At 39.6% G+C, this 21545-nt stretch overlaps 1 protein-coding gene across 1 annotated transcript in view; it reads right to left on the bottom strand.

The window, feature by feature from the left end:
* Nucleotides 1-18491, bottom strand: part of PPA1 (pyrophosphatase (inorganic) 1) — a 22730-nt gene extending 4239 nt beyond the window's left edge. Inside the window, exons 1-8 of the mRNA XM_004680810.2 lie at nucleotides 18266-18491; nucleotides 15946-16004; nucleotides 7064-7117; nucleotides 6129-6248; nucleotides 4047-4133; nucleotides 3195-3321; nucleotides 1313-1440; nucleotides 953-1038 (exon numbers count right to left, since the gene is read on the bottom strand). Of these exons, the coding sequence (XP_004680867.1) occupies nucleotides 953-1038; nucleotides 1313-1440; nucleotides 3195-3321; nucleotides 4047-4133; nucleotides 6129-6248; nucleotides 7064-7117; nucleotides 15946-16004; nucleotides 18266-18329 (725 nt within the window). The 5' untranslated portion in view covers nucleotides 18330-18491. The remainder of the gene's footprint in view (nucleotides 1-952; nucleotides 1039-1312; nucleotides 1441-3194; nucleotides 3322-4046; nucleotides 4134-6128; nucleotides 6249-7063; nucleotides 7118-15945; nucleotides 16005-18265) is intronic.
* Nucleotides 18492-21545: the final 3054 nt, after the last annotated feature.

The following is a 21545-nucleotide window of genomic DNA, read 5'->3' as shown; positions in this document are numbered from 1 at the left end:
GCGGTGAGAGGCTTCACCAGAGACAGAGTGGGGAGCAGAACAGGCAGATCGATGAAGTACACTGCTGAGGGGAGCAGCGGGCGGGTCAGGAGAGGTTTGCCACACCATGTGGTCACCTCCGGGGCAGACGGGAATTGAACTCATGCGGAAGCAGCTTTAGATTCTCAGTGCTGTGCTTTAACCCGCTGCGCCACCAGGGAGGGCCGGTGGTTGTTTTTTACAGTACTATTCTGAGAGGTCTTTTTCTCCATTATAGTTTCTACTATAATGTGTACAGGGAACTGGCAACATACATATATGTTCATTTCATAATTAGCAATTTTACTGACTTCCTTATGTTGCTTCTCCATTTCCAATCTTCCTGCATCTTCTTTCTCTTATTTACTCCATGGACTATTATTTCCAATAACATTGGAGCTATTATTTCCAACAGTAAGCAATCTTTTATAAAGCTTTAGAAACCTAAGAGGAAGTATATTGTACTGACCATGTGTTGAGGGCAATAACAGTTGGATGCTACAATACATAGTATGCAGTGACTCTGGTTCCTTAACATCTCTTACATGCTTCGTAAGTACGGACTGTTCAACAAATAACTGTTACAATTATTAGTGGTAGTATTTATGTGTATGGTAAGCATTTTATGTATTTATATAGACCAATTCCAGCCCTTTACATTCTGAACACCCTGATTTGAGGTATCCTGTCCTGGCTACCCTAACAAAGGGTAATCATTGTCCCATTTTCATTTAGGTCAGGACCTGTTAAAATTACCTTATGGGCACTTTGCAATTGTTTATGTATTTACCTTCCCACTCACCTAAAGCACTGACTGACAAAACTGGTTATCTTTTTCCTATGTGAATGTAATTGTGCAGTGTGTAATGGTTATTAAAATCTTTGAAGCAAACTGATCAGCTTTTTGTGTTAAACACACAGAGTTAACACTTACCAACTGATTCCTTTCCCATCTGTTTTCTTGGTCACTAATGCTCTCCAGTGGTCATGAGTGCTTTTAATAATGTCAACTGCAAAGTCCTATAATTTAAAGAGCCATGCATTACAATGACAGAAAAGTAATATTTTCTCATTCCTATACATTTTCTTTAAGCTTGTTAAATCTTTGTATCTTTTGAATCCCTTCCTTATGCCAAAAATGGAAGAAAACATTTACATGAATTGACATCAAGGCTGTCTCATGTCTTTAGACACGTGTTTGATGGCCAGTAAGTCTTTAAGAGGCAATAATCTAGTTAACTCTTAAGTATCAAAACAAATAGGCCCCAAGTTACAGTTGTGTATGGCACATTACCTTATTTTTAAATTCTGCATTGAAAGCAAACTGGTTCTCTGGTTTCCCATCAGGAACCTTGTACCTTCTAAACCAGTCCACAGTAGCTTCCAGGTAGCCAGGTTTCAGTCGCTTGACATCATTAATATCTAAGGTGAGAATAAGCAGGTTGCAAGATACATAAGTAATTCCGCATTCAAAGAAAATCAAGTACTTGTTTTAGGAGAGCTATGAGATGGATTATCAAAAAAGTTCAAGATGATGAGAGAGCTAACCACCTCAGTGAAAAGAAAACACACACACATATTGATAGGAAATCTTGGAGCGATTAGAATAACTTTGCATGGAATACAAATATGACAAGAGTAATATCTATCAGGTAAGAGAAAGAGATGGCAAAATGACTGGGGCTATATGATAGAAGGTACTAACAAAGACAGGCTGTATTCAGAGGATCACACACCAATTCAGTACTAAAAGACAAGAAAAATGGACTAGACTGAGATCCATTGATGGTTTACACTTTTGTTTAGACCTCTAACTCCATGTTTTTCTCTTCATTTTTTATTAACCTTGCCTCTAGTTGATGATGTAATTCATTCATTTAGTTAGTAGCATTCTCTTGCCATTTCAAAATGGGTCTCACTGGACTAAGCTCAAGGTGTCAGAAGGAGAACCCTGTTAGGGAAAATCCTTTACTTTACCTTGCCTTTCCCAATTTCTAAAGACTGCCCACATTCCTTGATTCATGTTTTCTCTCAGTCTTCAAAGTTAGCATGGTAGTTGAATCCTTATCACATCTCTTTCTCTGACTCTCACTCTTCTGCTTCTCCCTTCCACATGATAGAGACCTTAGGATTATATTGGGTATACTAAGAGAACCCAGGAAAATCTCCCAGTTTCAAGATTGACTCCATTTCTAACCTTTTCCCCTTGCCAAGTAGCATGACATATACACTTGTTCTTGGAATTGGGAGATGGACATCTTTGGGTGGGGTCAATAATCTGCCCAGCACACGTGACACTGTAATGGTGGATATGTGATAATGTGAATTTGTGAAAATTCACAGAACTGTATGGTGGCAGGATAATGCCAGGCCTCCTGCCAAAGAGTCACCTCCTCAAATCCAGACCTGTGGAGATGTTATCTTGCACGACAGATGGACTTTCAGATGTGATTAAGGTTAGAACCATGAGATAGGGGGAGCTTGCTTGACCATCCAGGTGGGCCTCATCTAATCACATGCGTCCTTAAAAACAGAAACTTTTCCAGAGCAGGATGTGAGGCAGAAAATGGGTAACTTTACTGATTTTAAAGATGCTATTTTAAAGCTGCTGGAAGAGGAGGCAGATACTAAAGACTGTAGGTAGCCTTAGAAGCTGGAAAAGGCAAGGCAGGTTCTTGCCTTGAGACAGGTTCTCCCCTGAAACCTTCAGAAAGGGATACAGTCCTGCCGTCAGCTTGATTTTAGGCTAATGAGACAATATGAAACTTCTAAGAAACAGACAATAGTATAAAGGCCTACATGTATAATTCTGTCATCATATATTTAAGCTTGGTTGTAAGATTTTGTTAGGTATACAAACTTCAGATTCAGCCCTCCCTGGTGGCACAGCGGGTTAAAGCACTGCACTGAGAAGCTAAAGCCATTTCTGCATGAGTTCAATTCCAGCCTGCCCCGGAGGTGACCACATGGCGTGGCAGACCTCTCCTGACCTGCCCACTGCTCCCCTCAGCAGTATACTTCGTCGATCTACCTGTTCTGCTCCCCACTCTGTCTCTGCTGAAGCCTCTCGCCATCCCTGAGCCTCTGGCCTGTACTCCAGTTCTATATGCACAAATAAATAAATATTTAAAAAAAAAACAAAAAAAAACCACTTCAGATTCCTCCGATTTCCTCACCGTTATAATTGGCTGCGTCAGGATCATCCACATTGATGGCAATGACTTTCCAGTCAGTTTCCCCTTCATCGATCATAGCCAATATGCCCAGAACTTTCACCCTGATTATTTCACCTCTTGCACACACCTGAGAGTCAACAACCACAGTCAGGACAATACTAAAAAATGAAGATACCAAGTTTCTGCAAAATTACCTTAAAATTGTTCCTCTAGGTAATTTTTAAAAATCAAAAAGGCCCAGCAGGTCATATTGAAGATGAAAATATTACCCCTTATTACTTACTGTCCCTAAGACAATCAGTAACGTAGGTCAGGGTAATTAATAAGATAAATCCTCCAATAAGATAGGCAAATCATACAATATGACTAGTAATACGACACACTGAATGACAGCCTTCTTTTCAGTCATTAATTATTCCCCTGAACCTAAGAAAACCCATAAAGAAACAGAACTATAGTCAGAAAGTCTAAAGCAATCCTACTTGACAGAGGAATCCCTATTATTAATCTCCAGTTTGTGAGGCTGTTTGGAATATGTCAGTTCACTGACCTCTGCCAATCATTAGCTAAGGCTTGCCTTGCACAGAGATCAAATTTGCCTCCTGGTACTTTTTATCACAGACCATCGCCTCCTAAAGCAATGAACACATCCACTTCTAAAAATATATGGGTAGTTAATAATGCATATTTTTTCTTGATTAAGTTTCAATGTATAAATGATAATATAACAAATGCTTAGAGGCAAAGAAGGCTTTTATTGCCCAAAGAGACATCATTATTTCTCTAGTACTGATATAATTTATCCACAGTAGTCACCTCAACACTAAAGATAAATATTTCATATTCTATTACCTTGCTTCCAATTTCACACACATCAATTGGATCATTGTCACCACAACAGCCAGTATGTTTGTCATTGTGTCCTGGGTCTTCCCAAGTCTAAAAAAAGAAAGAAAAAAAGGCTTAGAATATATTGTTTCTCCACATGCTACTGACAAAGTTGTCATGTTGACATAAAAGACAACATCCCATGAGTCCTTCAGCAAAAATAGATCTTAGGCCATTGTTTTCCTCATTTTTTAAGAAATTCTTTCACATCTAAGAATCTTAGCTACATACAACAAAATTAATTAAATGCCAAAGCTCCTGTTATGTATACAATGCTAAGCAAAATTTAAACTTTAAAACAGATGAAACAAATAACCAAAAACTCAATCACCTAACTGAAACAAGATGCAAACAGAAACAGACTCAAATATTTACCTTAAAAATATATGAAAAGTGCTTTGATTAAGTTTTCACTTTTACTATCTTCCATTAACTAGATTTTCCTTAAATTTCTAAAGCACAGGTAGTGAGTTAGGCTGTGGTACTAAAATGGAAACCATCTGTTCCGATGGCAAATGTCACTGATGATGAAGACCAAGCCAAAAAGTGCAATCAGGACTTTCTGAAGCTTTTGGTGGCCTTCGTTCCTACTAAATTATAAGATTGGGTCCTTGCAGAGCATCTCACAAAAGAGTGGATATCCTGTGTTTGCTAGGAAGTTAGCTTCAAATGTAACTGTTGTTCTTGTTCTTTGTTCCCTTGATGTAGTACATACTTCTCAAATTTGTGTGCCTACTCAGCTGAAGTAAAGGCAAAAGACAAAAGTAAAAGGGGATAAAGGAAGGCTAACCAACAAAGTCAAATCCAACCTCCAGAAGAGTAAGTATTTCAGCCATGTTTTCCCAAAAGGGTCACATTTCAAGGCTACATATTAAGTCAACTGAAGTACAAGCAAACAAATGACTTTATGATTACTTAAGGTGCTAGAACAGTCCTGGTAACCTGCAGATTGTTTCACAGTAGGTTCTACTTAAAGGTTAAGTAGACATAAAGGTTAATAAAAACAAGCCATTTAATTAATAGGAAAAATGAATAGTGATTCTTCATTCAAGTGTTAAATAAGAACACTACATACTGGCATTGTACTGGGGATAAATTGGTAAACAATGCAGATATGCTCCCTCTTAAAAGACTGACTGTTTAGGAAAACAGAATCCCATTATTTGCACAAAGAGCTGGAATTATGGGAGGAGGAATCAAGCTGTAAGTGTGAGGGTCAACAGCTGTGAGAACTGACATGCACCAGGCGTTAAGTGCTTTATTGTACTTACTACACAGTCATGTGAGCTAAGTACTATTAATATGTCAGGGGGAATTTGTAATGTCTCAGGAAGGCAGAAATACGCAGGTTAGATAAAAGAGGAGTGGCAGATTTGGGATTTTGAACTGGTGCAAATAGAAGTTTTTTTAAATTGTTACTTTCTACTGTTTCTTAATAGATTTGCCACTCATTCTTTTTTATTATTATTTTTTTTAACTCCCCTTAGGATCTCTGTGCCACTCATTCTTTAAAGAAAGTTTCTATAGTTTATAAGTAGTCCATAAAGAAAAATTAGTATTTAAGAACAAACTTTCTAATAAGAATTAAATGCTATAAATATTTACCTTTCAGTTTATCCTGAAAATGGTATTCAAAGAAATAATGAATTTACTATCTCATGTTTTTCACATCTAGTACAGCAAAAACTTTTTAAAGGGGTTTAAATATTTTTATTCATACTATTCTTTTTTTTTTTTTTTTAGTCAAAAAGTACATTTTTAGGCCCTCCCTGGTGGCACAGCGTGTTAAAGCACTGCACTAAGAAGCTAAAGCCACTTCTTCATGAGTTCAATTCCCACCTGCCCCGGAGGTGACCACATGGCCCGGCAGACCTCTCCTGACCCACCCACTGCTCCCCTTAGCAGTGTACTTCGTTGATCTGCCTGTTCTGCTCCCCGCTCTGTCTCTGGTGCAGCCTCTCACTGCCTCTGCACCTCTGGCCTGTACCCCAGTTCTGTATGAATAAAAAAAAAAAGTACATTTTTCGCAGCTATAAAGAGTCATACCTGAGGGATGGCCCCATAGTTCCAAATATATCCTTTGTAAGGGAACAAATTCGCAACATAACGGAGCTTTCCTTTTTTCACATCTTGCTTAATTGGATTTAAAGGGTCCTTTGTAGCAATCTGAAATTAAGTAAGAATTCACAGCATTGTATATTTGGATGTGAAATACAACTCAAAAAAGGATTTGAGGAAATGAATAATAAAATATACCTCCCCTTATTCCAGTTTAACATACTTTATTATATATATATATAATATGTACTATATATCTATATACTTTATTCCAAATCTCGCTATAATTGAAAATAAAAGTTTCTTCATAAATAGCCTTTAAGTGGTCAATTTTTATGTGCAAACTATCAAGAGGGAAAGAACAATTACTAAGTCCAGAAAGCAAAAACTAAAATTCGTTTAAATAAACTCTAATATCTGAAACATAAAGTACCAAGATTTCTATTAAGAGGGTAAAAGAAATACTACCCAACTTCAGCTTTTTTTACTGTGAAAAGCATAAAAAGGGATAAGATGTAATAAATATTTACAAAAGCCAAATAAGTGTCCATCAGAAAGAAATTGACAAAATGAAGGAAATTACCATAGGATCATTTGTAGCTGGAGTGCTAAGGTAAGCCTGCTGACTGGGTGGAGGAGTCAACAAAGGACTTGGAGTACAGACAGGTGAAAAAAGGGTAGTTTTAGGCTTTGGGAATGCCAGAAGCAAAAGTGTGGAGAAGGCAAGTATATACAATTGTGTATTTGCAAATGGTAAATGCTTGTGTTTTGTTAGAACACAGAGGGAAGATTCACAGGCAATGGACGATATAGATGGAAAACAGACCGGAAATAAAAAGCAGAAAACTTTGGGTTTTAGTTATGTAACCCTTGAGCAAATCCATGTGGCTAGATCAAAACTAATGCGCAAAGAAGAAACTTACCTCCATTTTTGCATTAGACCAGCGTGGTACTTCAACCACCATGTGGAACACATCCTGAAAAACAGAGAGAAGGGAAGATGTCCACAGGGGCTAATTTGTCCTCTTAGACACCCTCACTCTGTTCATTGTATCAGATCTTTGAAGTCAGTGGATGTTCAACAAAATTCATAAATAATAAAAGAGACTGATGGATAAGGAGAGAAAACAAATAGAGCAAAACATTACAGAATCAAAGTAGAATCATATGGCTGTTCACTATAAAGTTCCTCAAGCTTTCCTATATGTTTAAAATTTTTCATATAAATTATTGGGGTGTGGAAGAATATTTCTATAAGGAAGGGAACCATTTTAAAAGATAGCAGAACTTGTATCTCTGAAGAACATCTTCAAAGTAAACATTTCCAAAGGCTGTACTCTTCCTCCAGTGATCACACAATTACTCAAATGTTTTCCGGATCTTCTATTTCAGCGACAATTTAAAAGACAAACCTCAAGTCAGTTCAATTATGGTGTCACATTTCAGTATTAGCTTTAAAAAAGTTAATCATACTAATGACATGCACTATTCCAATCTGGTTGTTTTTAAAGATCAATTCTTAAAAGGACAAGAAGCTTGACATGGAAGATAACATGCAACAAAAATAATTTAATTAACCACAGTTTACTGCAATTACAGCCTTAAATTGACCAATTTAAAGATGATATTGTTTTTAAATTCCTAGATGCTTACTGTTTAAGAACACAAAAAATATCATACCTTGTCAGCTCATTTTGTACACCAGTCAAATATCAACTTAAAAGAAGTTCTCCAATTGAAACTGAGCTTTAACTAGTCAGAAAACAATTTTACTAAGGAATAAAACTTTAAAAGCAGTTTTTGAGTTTAAGCCAAATCAGCAGTTATTCTTCTATAAATGTATATTTTGCAAAGTTGAGTTAAATCAAAAAATCACTTACTTATACAACTTTTATGCTAATTCTTTGCTATTCTACATCAAAAAAACAGAGGCCAATAAGCTTCAAGTGAGTAAATGAAAGGTTTTTAGTAATAATTACCTTGCTGCTACTTTTTAAAAAAATTTTATAATAGTTTATTTTTACATATTTTTGTGCATTTTCCCATCTCAGTTGCAATCCCCTTGGGCTTCCCATCACCACATCACCTATGTGCCATCCCATAATCCAGTGCATTTCCCTCCCCCCACTGTTTTTGATCTCATTCCCCACTCCACTCCACCTCCACAGAATGTCTCTGGTATATAGCTGTTCCTCGTTATCACTATTTTCTCGCCTGTTCCATTACATTCCTGCTATGAGAGAAACCATCCGGTATTTTTCCTTTTCTTTCTGGCTTATTTCACTAAGCATGATCTTTTCCAGCTCCATCCATGTTGCTGCAAAAGACATGTGTTTCTTTTTTTTTTTTCTGGGTTGCTGAGTAATATTACATTGTGTATATGTACCACATCTTTTTAATCCAGTCATCCATTTTTGGGCATCTGAGCTGTTTCCATGTCTTTCCAATTTTGACTAAAGTAACCTTGCTGCTGCTACTACTTTTAACTAAGCAGAAATGCTACACAGATTTAAATGTGAAACTATTAAAACTTCTGTCATTTATTTCAGTTTTTGGTCAAACCAAGAGAGGCTAAAACATTCCAGGGGGTTATACCCCAAGCAGCCTGGTGCCTACTTGATACAACATAAAACCACAAAGAATGGAGATGTGACTTAAATCCAGAACTGATTATATATACTACTTTATCCCCTGTAAAGTCATCATAACTGCATGGTTACAGAACACTAAATGTTTATGAGAAAGAGACCTCAAATCCAATCTTTGATTAAATGCCATTCATTCATTGTTAAGTTTTCAAGGATAGAGTCTCCTTAGTAACACTACTCAGGTGTTAAAATGAATTATCACTGTCTGTGATTCAAGAACCAGCCAGGGCTCTAAGACTTCAGCAGCAATATCCTAATGGTTCACAAGATGGAGCTGTAATCACACAAAAGATTAAGAACGAAAACCAAGGAGCAGGGTGGTTAATAGTTTTTAAAATATTACCGAATGAATAAATGGCAAGCACAACTAAAATCACTAATTTAGAATTTGGAAACTATATTAAAAACTTTAATGGAAGTAATCAAGTGATAAGTACAAATAGATCCTCAGAATCACATTACCTGGTATTACAAACCTATGTAACTAATGGGAAGCAAAGAAAGGAAAAAACCCAATATTACAGGAAATAAAACATCTTTTCAGAAAATGTTAAGATCACTAATGTGAACTAAAACTCAAAAAGGCTGAAGTTGATGCTTTTTAGAACTTAACTGTGTCAAAATAACAAGGAGTATGCTCTGGGGATCTCAGAATCTATTCATTAATTTTTTTTTCAACAAATATTAAGCATCACTATTTTGTGCCAGTCATTTTCTTAGGCACTTAAGATTAGCACTGAACAGACAAAAGCTCTTTTAACTCCCTAAGAATTAGCTTTCCAGGCCCTCCCTGGTGGCGCAGCGGGTTAAAGCACAGCACTGAGAAGCTAAAGCCACTTCCGCATGAGTTCGATTCCCGCCTGCCCCAGAGGTGACCCACATGGCGCGGCAGACCTCTCCTGACCCGCCCGCTGCCCCCCTCAGCAGTGTACTACGTCAATCTGCCTGTTCTGCTCCCCCTCTGTCTCTGGTGAAGCCTCTAGCCGCCCCTGAGCCTCTGATCTGTACCCCAGAGCAGCGGGCGGGTCAGGAGAAGTCTGCTGTGCCATGTGGTCACCTCCGGGGCAGGCGGGGATCTAACTCATGCAGAAATGGCATTAGCTTCTCAGTGCTGTGCTTCTAACCCACTGCGCCACCAGGGAGGGCCAAATAAATAAATATTAAAAAAAAAGAATTAGCTTTCCAAACGAAGATACTACCTCAGCCTATGTCTTGGGGTCTAGGAAACTATTAGGTGAGGGCCTCTCAGTCTACAAAATGAATGTTTAACAACTTTTCAAGTATATGTTAATTGGGGTGGTGATTAGTGTATTACATTTTTTACAGCAATGAATTTGCTACAGTCCACAGTTGCCCTTGAAATTTAAATATTTTGATATTTAAAAAGGAAGTTCTTGTTCTTTAGTGGTAGCTAAAGATTATAATTTAGGGAGTTCCCACTAGGTAAACGGTGATACTTAGCAACTGATACAAGAAGTTTAATCAATTACTCCATTGCCAGTAATAGCATAACTATTAAACATGCATTTTAACTAGATACCTGTGCACTGTTGATAGGAATGCAAAGTGGTATAGTCTCTGGAAATACTATGGTGGTTCCTCAAAAAATTAAAAACAGAATTACCATAAGGCCTAGCAATTTGTCTGAAAATATACCCCCCAAAACTGAAAGGTCTTGAAGGGATATTTGTATAATCTGCTCACAGTTTTATTCATAAAAAGTAGAACTTTTGTCCATTAAGGGGTGAATGAATAAACACAATATAATGTATACACACAAATGGAGTATTATTCAGTCATAAAAGAAGGCAATTCTAACCCATGCTATAACATGGATGGATCCTTGAAAATATTATTCTAAGTGAAATACATCAGACATGAAAAGTGCTCTGTGAGTCCACTTACACTTGAGGTATCAAGTGTGTGTGTGTGTGTGTGTGTGTGTGTGTGTTGTGTTATATAATTTGAGAGAAGTCAAATTCAGAAACAGAAAGTAAAATGCCCATTTCTCAGAAGTGTTCCCCCAGTAGATGGGGGAAGTAAAGAATGGAGAATTATTTTTTAACAGTATGGTTTCAGTTTTGCAAGATGAAAAGTGTTTTGGAGATGAGGTGGTTATGGCTACTCAATAATGCAGAAACACTTAACTGTATACTTACATATGGTTAAGACAATAAATTGCATGCTATTTATATTATAACACTTGGGAAAATGATGCTTTATAATGTTTCAATATTTACAAGACTGAGACAAATTTTTTGAGGAAATTTGGTACCACCCAGCTACAAATTCAAATCTTCAGCTGTTACTTAGCTAACTCCTGGATTTATCACCTTATTGTCCCCATTGTTAGGACTTCTCAGAACTCTGCTATCCTTCTACTCTATTATAGATTCTAAATTCCAACTATGGCATCAAGTTCTCAGCTCTTCTTTTACAGTATCAGAGAAAGGAAGAGGTTAGGATTTTGATAAGTTTATAAGTGGCAATAGAAAAATCAAAATATGGTCTTGTGCTGCATAATGAAGTTTCAGTCAGAAATGACAGCCCATATGATGGTGGTCCCTCTACATAGCCATGGTGAGTAGTGAACAAGGTTTATGTAAATATACTCTGGTGCTTGCAAACTAGTGACACATTTCTCAGATGTTCTCATCATTAAAACATGAGTATATAACTTTGGTTCTGACTTCCCAGAGTTAAATACACCATATTTATAATCATTCCACCAGTAAGACAAGACTATTAAAGACATCAAGTTCTAAGAAGATTGCAAATTTAAGTCTATATTACATTTTTCCATTAATCAAAAAGATTTAAAATAAAATTGTTTTAGGATAGAAGACTGTAACTTTTATCTTGGGTGAGGCTTTTAAACTTAATTGATTAAACAGGAGTATTATTTCATTGTAGAGATTTTGAGTTTCATCTCAAAAATGGCTAGTTTTCTTGATTAAGTCATTATGAGGGAGACATGGCTATTAGGAAGGCTATTATTAATATGTAAACACTGAATCTGAAGCCTAATGAACATGTTATGTTGTACTGAAAAATTACATAAGTATCTTAAGTGAGCATTTTCAAGTAGACCCATCAGACGTTTCTCTAGAAAACTTGAGAAAGTGGCCCTCCCTGGTGGCTCAACAGATTGAAGTGCAACACTATAAAGCTGGCCGCAGCAGCTTCAGCACAAGTTCCATCTTTGGCCAGGGAGGTGACCTACATGGTACAGGAGACCTTTCCTGACCACTCTGCTGCTCCCCACTCTGTTTCTGGTGAATCCTCTCACAGCCCCTGCACCTCTGGCCTGTACCCCAGTTCTGTATGCATAAATACATAATTTTGAAAAATGAAAAAGAAAACTCAAGAAAGACTTGGAAGGAAATATGAAAGCATGAGGCTAATAAAAAAAAACCAAGGGCATCTTTTAAGTTCTAGAGTAGTTTTGGAGCATAACATCCCTAAGAGAAAAGCTCATTTGAAAATATGCTAGATGAAATAAGTCAGAAAAACAAAATGGTATATGAGCACACCTATATACGGAATCTAAAAAGCTAAATTCACAAAAATACAGTGCAATGGCGGCTGTCAATTGTCAGAGTCTGAGAGTGAGGGCACAGGTCAATGGGTAATTTTGACCTCACAGTAATGTTGATGATTAAATGCTGAAGATACACTGTAGATAGCATGTTCTATGTGATTTGTTAAGAGAGAAGTTCTTAAGTTTACAATGCATACAAAAATATATAATGAAAGATTAATTAGCTTGACTAAAGGGATCATTTTCCAATGTGTGTGTGTATACATACATACATACATATATCAAAACATCAAAATATACACCTTCAGTAAATATACAATGATTATATGTATGATTATTTGTCAATCATAACCTGAATAAAGCTGAAAAATAAAATTTTTATTTTAACAATGGTTTATAACATTATACAGGTTTCAGGTATGTAGCAGTATATTTAATATCTACATATACTACATTATAATTGCCACCAAAAGCTTGATTTCCAGCCACCACCATGTAACTAAGCCTTGCTTTTGTGTCCCCCATCATCCCCACTTCCCACTCCCCCCAGTAGTGGATTTGAAAATAATCCAAGCAGGTTATATGAATCACAAGGATTTCCAGAACTGGCTGGACTGATGACCCAATGACTATAGACCAAGTCAAATGCTATACACACTGAAGGTCCTGAGTGGAACAGAATGTAAGTCTTTGGGCATTTTTGCCTTTGTAAAGATGATTGACCTGTACATTCCTTTATTAACACCCTTCAGATGAATGATTTCATTGGGGATAAGTCTATCGCCACACACAAAACTCTATTACATGAACTTAATCACACTGGATTTGTTTAAAAACCATACTCTTGAGGTCCTCCTTGGTGGCGTAACAGGTTAGGACGCAGCACTGCAAGCTAGCCGCAGCTGCTTCAGTACAGGTTTGATCCCCTGCCCCAGAGGTGATCCACATGGCGTGACAGACTTCTCCTGACTCACACGTTGCTCCCCTCAGCAGTGTACTTTGTCGATCTACCTGTTCTGCTCCCCACTGTCTCTGGTGAAGCCTTTCATCACCCCCTGTGCCTCTGGCTTGTACCCCAGTTCTTTATTAATAAATAAATCTTTAAAAAAATACCATACTCTTCTGTAACCAGCTCAATTAATGGGATCTTTCATTTAGGTTATAATATTGAACACTTTGTGTCACAAAAATTTGTATTTTGTACTTATTAAATTTCCTTAAAAAATTTAAAAAAGAAAAAACTTTTTTAGACAATGTGAAATGCTAAGGTTCGTTGTGGTTTGGACCACTGGTAAGATCCAGAATTGTCACAAGACTTCGAACTTTTGAGTCTTCAGGGGTGGCCCCTGATAATGCAGAGATTAAAGTCTCTGTGCTGTCTGGCTATAGATGGTCCCTGCAGCATGAGTTCAAGTCCCTGGCAGGGAGCTAACTCACACAGAGCAGCGGACCTCTCCTGTCTCACCTAATGCTCCCCGTAGTAGTGTATTTCAGTAGATCTGCCTGTCTTGTTCTGCTCCCCATTTTTGTCTCTGGTGAATCCTCCCACCCTCTACCCCCACCACCTCTGGCCTACACCCTAGTTCTCATATGCATAAAAATAAAATAAATCTTAAAAAAGAAAAGACAGGTCTTCATCTGAGTAATCCCAGATCATAGATGCAAGCACTCCCAACAAGACCAAGGAGTTGCAGATGTTTTACATAACACCCAACTGTAGTCTGTTTCCTATTTCGGGATAACTAAAAGTAGCAATAAGGCACCACAACTGTTATGATCATTTCTGGTCCCTGGCTAGAAAACTATCCATTCACTTATAGCTATGAATCGGATTAAAAGCTTGTTAAGAGGCTGAGACATCCCTTGCCTCTTTCATCACAAAAGGGACACAGTGAAAAGTCTGAAAGTGGAGAGGAGCCCTCACCAGACCATGCTGGTGATCTCAGACTTCCAGCTCCCTGAATGGAGAGCAATGAATATCTGCCTTTTATATGCTACCTAGCACAGGCATTTTGTTTTAGCATCTAAAACAGACTGAAGGATGTATAAACAAACCCAGAAACACAGATATAAGTCAAGAAAATGCTTTCTTTTCTTTTTTTGATTTCCACATCTGGATGCTAAGATACTACCAATAAACTTAGGGTCATTTTATGCCTGTTCATTATTCAACATGGTATTTACTGCAAAGTAGTTTGATATACATACTAATTATACAACAAACAGATAACCCACCAAAGACACCAATTCATGATATGAGCCTACAAGATCCTTCCTTCCTCAACTCCCAGGATATCAGATGTAGCAAATTAGAGTTTCTGAATAAATACAACTTTGAGAATCCCACAGGAGAACACAAGCCAATTAGAGGTCCCTCTTGTAACTTTGGCGCATAATTGGCTTGGGCTGTTTGCTCCAGTGCTTCCAGCTAGAGCCCACCTCAGGTAGCTCTTGAGAAGCTGCAGGCAGGCTGAAATTCCCGCCAGTGTTCAAGTGTTAATATAGAATGGCTTTCTTTGGAATACAATGAAACTATTTCTTTTTAATAGTCAAGTACAAAAACAGTAGGACTTGGCACACATAAGGGTATTTCATCTTTACAATTATTGTATACATTTTTACTGGATTATAATGTATTATGTATCAACATCTAACTAAGGAAGATCAATAACCTATGTAGCTTTTACAACTCACTGTATTCACTGTGAATCAACTTCCTGAAAGAAAAATGTTTTTGATTGAAGTTACAATGCACTTTATTTAATACTGTATAAGTTTCAAGTGGGCATCATTGGAAATGAATATTTAAAAGTATAAAAAAAAGAATCTGACATTAATCCTTTTGTCAGTTCCTAAACATGCAATAAACTTCTATTGGGAAGGAAACTTAAACAAGCTATATTAAAACAAAAACTTACATAAATTTGTATAAATAGTGCATGCTCTTATAAAAAGAACATCTAAAAATGCAAAAATGAAAATAAAAATGAAAAAGAACCATTAGCAATTCTAACCAAATAATTTGGAATATACAGTTGTAGACATTTTCCCTAGAAAAGGAAAGTAAAACTTCTAACCCATTCTGGTAAACCTACTAACTTTCACTAAAGTTAGATTTCTTCCACTTACTGGTATGTATGTATAAGAACAAACATCTCTTTTTAAAAGTCTGTGGTGTTACCTTTATTAAAACTATTTGCAGGTCTTAACTCTACCAGTTAATTAAAAGTACTGGACTTTTCTGTATTTACTGGATAATCTAGTTTATTTTTACTGTTTAATAAATATTCCACAGTCCAAAGTTGTGCTGGCTCCCTGGTTAACGTTAAAACCGCTAATGAAGTACTATGATTTTAGTTCCAAATACACATAAAGGGCAATGTGATTTTTTTTTTTTAAACCAAATCAGCTTTAAAGTATTTCTGTTCCTGTACTCCAACTTATAATTGGTTCTTTAATCAAATCATCTGAATTTAAGACTGATTTCCTATTTATCAATGCATCTTTAACTCACAGCACAATAAGCATTTTAAAACTGGTTAAGACATTTAAAAATGCGTTATGGGGAACTAACTGATCTAAAAGATTAAGCTAGAGAGAGATGAGGGCTGCTTACCTTATTTGCATAAATTGGAATATCATGAAATGGTGATATATATTGTCCTTTTTCATTTTCTGCAAAATAAATTAGACCAAGTTAGTACTTTTGTGGGTTAATTTCCAGACAGGTTTTGTTTTTTTTTTTAAGATTTTAAAGTTTATAGTAAAATTGAGGTAGTACAGAAATTTCCCATATACCTCCTGCTCACACACATAAGGTCTCCCCATATCAACACAACTAATTAGAGTGGTGAAGCAGATATTCTTTATGTCAAAACTTAATTCCGACACAAGAAAAAAATGGTTGTATATCTAAGTATCCTGTAAGACTGGGCTAGATTTTCATTCTACATGTTCCATAGGTATCTAACAGGTACTTACCTCTATAATGAGGACAGGGACTGCCTCATACACATCCTTTGTATGCCCAGAGCCTAGCAGAGCTAGTATGCAAAAGGCAATCAAATTATTTTGGACTGATCTTATATCAGTTAACAGTTTATAGAACTAATGAAATACTTGAATTGGGGGAGAAGGGAAGGGACCAAGTGGCTGAATGATAAACCATGTTGTTTTAGGTGATGTTTCAGGAGACAGCCATCTTAGGTTACGATTTTTCTTAAGACTCAAATTCAACAACATTTTCACATGTGATTATCTATAGTCTAGCGACCTAAGTCTTATATTCAAAAAAGCTTTAAAACTTCCTTACTATTCCTTAAGAATTCTCGGGGTCAGTCGACAACGCATTATTTTCCATTTAAAAATCCAAGTCTAATTGAAAAAATTAAAGTCACCATCCCCAATCCCATAACAGTCCCTTCAGAATCAATGGTTCAACCTATATCAGTTTTAAAGAGGCTGACAAATGTTACATTATACATGTTAAAAAAGAAATCTGTTAAGGAATGATGCTAAGAAATCCATGATTAAAAACAACTTAAAATTATAGTCATTTCTAATTACTGGTACTTAAATTCTGGAGAGTTCCATCTGATAAAGACTGTTAACTTTAGCCAGTGCCAAAGTCAAGGAGTGGCTCTGAGCTTCCAGAACCAACACCGACTCCAGGAAAATAGTTCAGTGAATAACTCATCAAAAGTTTCTGCACTCCTCTTACTACTTCAATCTGAAATGAAATGGGAAGCCGAATTCTCCCTGGATTTTACACAGCTGTCTAATCTTCAACTGAGGGTAGAAACTTCACAGCTCAGGATCCTATTTCTCCCACAGCGGCTATTTTTTGCTAGATTTGTTTATTCTTTCAGTATCCCCAATTGTCCCCTCCACCCCGATTTTTCCTGCCATCCACACAGACGCGTTCTGCACATGCCCCTCATTTCCTTCCCAATAAAATCGTAAAGAAGTTAAAATCGAGATGTCTTTGAAGACTCATTTCCGATCGCCTCCTTTATCTTCAATAATCTATTCCCAGTAGCTTGGGGGCGCCGTGTGGGGAGGTGGGTCGGGAAGGCAATAGAATATACAGATAAACCCAAGGTGGCTTTCCTCCCTCCACAAGGCAAAAGGATGGTGCCAAGCCCAGCGCCACCAGCCTGCAGCCTCCTAGGCTGTAAGTGCAGCTCTACCCAGCCGACTAGGAGTAGGTACCACTCAGAAGGCGACTCCCAGCAAAAGGGTGAAAACTTGGCACTTTCGGCTCCTGCTTCCCAGATTGACGTCACCTGTCTAACTTGAGAAAACAGCTTTCTGTTTCATAAGGCGTATTCCCAACATCACTTACGGGAAAACGCTGCAAGAGCGCACCCCAGTCCCGGGAAGGATGGGTCCGCGTTCCCACTGACGAATCCCAACCCCGGCCTCGGTTACCCGGTCAGTAGGGTTTCGGCTAGACACCATTTAGCAGTCGCAATCTGAGTTACAGTGCAGGAATCACGGTCTTTAGGGAGTCACAACCCCCTTTCCCCCCACCCTCCAGTCGCGCACTTTCCCTTCCTCTCCCCCCCTCAAAAATAGGGTAATCCTCTTATGGGGTTTAGTTTACCTCCAGGCACCTTCCTAGGGTGACTCAATGGTTTCTTTTCCCATCAGACACAGCCCGAACTGGACACCTGCAAACTAACCTGACCCCGGTTCAGGCACTACAATCGAGCGTGTGAAAAAGGAACGCCGACCCACGAGCCGCGAGCGGGACGTGTACATAGGACCGGGCCGACCAGGCCCCGGGGACCAACCAGCCCGAGGAGCCCGGCCCACGCCGGGGACAAGGAGCCGAGCGCGGGCCACAGCGGCCCCGGGCGGGAGGCTAGCGGAGGCGAGGCGGGGGAATGAATGGACGGACGGGAGGGGTGGGGCCGCAGGTCCCAGACACTCACTGAGGAAGACTCGATACTCCAGGGTGAAGGGCGCAGCGCGCTCCTCGCTGCTGAAGCCGCTCATGGTGCTGGAGAGGAGTCGCCGCCACTGCCGGAGAGCCACCAGCCCGCACGCGGCGCCGACTGACAAGGAGAGACTCTGCGCCTGCGCACTGAGGGGACTGGACCGGCCACCGGGGAGGGGAGCGGCCTTTAACGCCGTTCAAGCTCGCCGGCCCACCCCACCCCCGCGAGGCCCACCCCGTGCGCAGGCGCACTCCGCCTGGCCCGCGCGTCCCCGCGCCCCAGCCCCGCCCCTCGGGCCCCGCCTTCGCGGACCGCCTCCCAGGCTGAGCCACGTGGCTGTGGCTGCAGCTGTTCCGTGTGTCTCCGCTGGCGGCCTGGCGGGCTTAGGAGCTTCTCAGGAGGGTAAAAGCGCAGTTTATCGGCTGGAACAAAGTAGGAATTGACCGCCGAGCTCTCTACCAACAGGCACACTGGGAACGCACCTTTGACTCTCACACACCCTTCCCTGCAGTGTCTTAAAAGGCACTGCTTCACCATTCAAACTCTGCCTGCGAGCTTACAGGAGCGCATTCTTCTGATCCATAAGCAAAGTAGTGGCTTATTACTGACTCCCTGATGGTCAGTAAGTGGGTAACAACAGCTCCCACTTTCTAGAGTATGATACTGGAGAATTGCTTTTTTCTTAACATTTCTGACTCCGTTTCTTATTTGGAGAATGGAGATCGAATATTTTGTGGATGGGGGGGGGGAATATATTAACTGAATTGATTCGAGTAAGGTGGAGGAAGATCCTGGTTCATTATAAGGATTCAGGAAAGGTAACTTGGTTATTACCACCCTTCCCAGTGGAGAAGTCATTCCACCCACTCCTTGCCTAACTCGCACCAGGTCCCCGAGGACTGAGATGGAAGCATGGTGAAAGTCCAGGCTTGAGCTAAGTGTCCCTTGAGAACTTTTCTCTCAGGTATACGTGTCTGGCACTTGTTTACCTGCTTGTCTGGTATCAGGCCAGACCCCCAAAACTAACGTCTGATTGAGGCTGTGGGCAAAAATTTCATCACTTACTTCCCCAATCCTATGTGTTAAAATATATATATATATATGTATTAAATGAGAACTCTGGTAAAGATAATTTTTCAACTAGTTTGGGAAAGTGGCCCTCCCTTGTCTCCATCCAAACTCTCATGAGTTTTCTGAAGGCCAGGACTCCCTGACCTTTTAAAATCTGCTGTAAGTGTTTTACTGGAGTTAAAGGCAAGATCAGGAGATGTAAATAGTAATACAATGTATTGTGCAATGTCAAAGGAATCTGCAGAGTGAATACTAAGCAGGATCTACTTTAGAAAGGTTTTTAAAGGAGTTGCTCTGTCAGTTTTCTGCCTTTGAACAGAACTAGTTTACTTGGAAAAAACCAGAATTTCATCTGTGACTGACTTATGAACAGGCAGAAATGATGCAATAGTGTGCCACCACACTTTCTCTTTAGCCTTCTGCCAACTCAGAGCAAGATAATAAGGTCTTGGCTGACCTCTGGACTTGCACCCTAGCTCTTGTTTTATTGTTGGGAGAGCCAATCAGTACCAACTTGAATAAAATGCCAAGACCTTGTTTTGCTGGGGCATGAGTGAGTTCTGTGTAACTTTCCCTTGAAGGCAAGAGTGGTGAGCCCCAAAGGCAAGTGGATCTTGTTTTGTTTCTCATGTCTCACTGGGACAAGCATGGTATAGTAACTGGCCTCAAGTAGGAGTTTAATGAATCTATTCCAGACCAGTGAGTACAAGGGTTAATGAAAAGGAAAGAGAAAAATACCTTCTGATTTAGAAAGGTTTTGAAACCAGGCCTTCTGGACACGGAAACTTGGCCAGGGTTCCCTGCTGCCTCAGCAGCCCTCTGCAGGCAGTCCCACTGCCAGGCAGGCTGGGGCTCTGAGGTCCCACTTCAGGGGTGATGAGTCCTCCCCCACCCACCCCTGCCCCAGAGTGGAGCCCAGGGGCTTGTCAGTGAGGTTTGCCCAGCCTGGAACCAGCCACAGGATAGAAGTCAGAGGGCTGAGGGCCCCTGGCCAACATGGCGGGCCCCGAGGTGGCCTGCACTCTGGTGACTGGGACCTGCCTCCAGGTTCTGCTGCAGGAGGTCTCTGCATCGCTCCTACACCTAGCCCAGCTGAAGGGTGCTAGGTGTCTTGAGCAGTCTGCCCAGTTGAAGCCAGCTTCCGTCAGGGATCCCCTGAGCCCTGCTCAATCTGCTCAAAGCCCAGAGTAGGTGGGGTCTGGATGAGTCAGTGAGGGCCCAAGGGGAAGATGTCATGCTCTGGGACTGTGATAGGTGTTTGGGGCCTGGGGGTGTTCAGTTTCACTGACAAAGAATGAGCCTAACTGTCCTCATATATTACCTTTCTTGCTCTGTAATCAAATCCTATGGTACTTTTCAGTCCATATGTTGACCTCTCTGCTGTAGTTGATCCTATGCGGTACCTCCAGCTACCTGTTCTATCTTCTTCAACTTGTAAGTGTACTCTCTTCTGACATTCCTTCTACTTCTCTTACCATTTATTTATCCTTCTCTCTCTTGACCTTCTCTTCATCTCTTCATCTTAATCATCACTGTCCTTATGTTCCTGTTCTCTAGAAATACCTTCTCCCTAGGTAAGCCCTAGATTATTTACAAATATATGTATATAATATATATGTATACACACACACACACACATACATATTATATATATGGTGTCAACCACCTTTCCTATAACATGAGCTCTTTCAAATCTATAAGAAAGTTTTCTTTCACACTTAGTGTGGTAATTATGCTATTATATCCCTATTATAATGCTCAAAAGGACATGGGTTTGGCACTAATGGGAGTTGTAGTCTAAAGAAAATACATAATTCTACAAATAATTGGTGATAGAGGAAGAACCAAGCATTGCATTATGCTAACAGGAACTTCAAGAAGTGACCTTTGACCTGAGCCTAAAGGATAAGAAAGGATTAATAAAGTGAGGGGATGAGGCAGGAGTCAGGGTTAAGTGTTGGAAGGCTTTGGAAAATGTGATACAGGGTTTGAACTTTTTCCTAAAAGCGATGGGAAGGGCCCTCCCTGGTGGCGCAGTGGGTTAAAGCACAGCACTGAGACTCTAAAGCCACTTCCGCAAGAGTTCGATCCCCCACCTGCCCCGGAGATGACCACATGGTGTGGCAGACCTCTCCTGACCCGCCCGCTGCTCCCCTCAGCAGTGTACTTCGTAGATCTGCCTGTTCTGCTCCCCACTCTGTCT

The sequence above is a fragment of the Condylura cristata genome, unplaced genomic scaffold, assembly GCF_000260355.1.
Source record: "Condylura cristata isolate star-nosed mole 26May11 unplaced genomic scaffold, ConCri1.0 scaffold00011, whole genome shotgun sequence".
In the NCBI taxonomy this organism is placed as follows: domain Eukaryota; kingdom Metazoa; phylum Chordata; class Mammalia; order Eulipotyphla; family Talpidae; genus Condylura; species Condylura cristata.
This window is presented reverse-complemented; position numbering and strand designations above follow the sequence as displayed.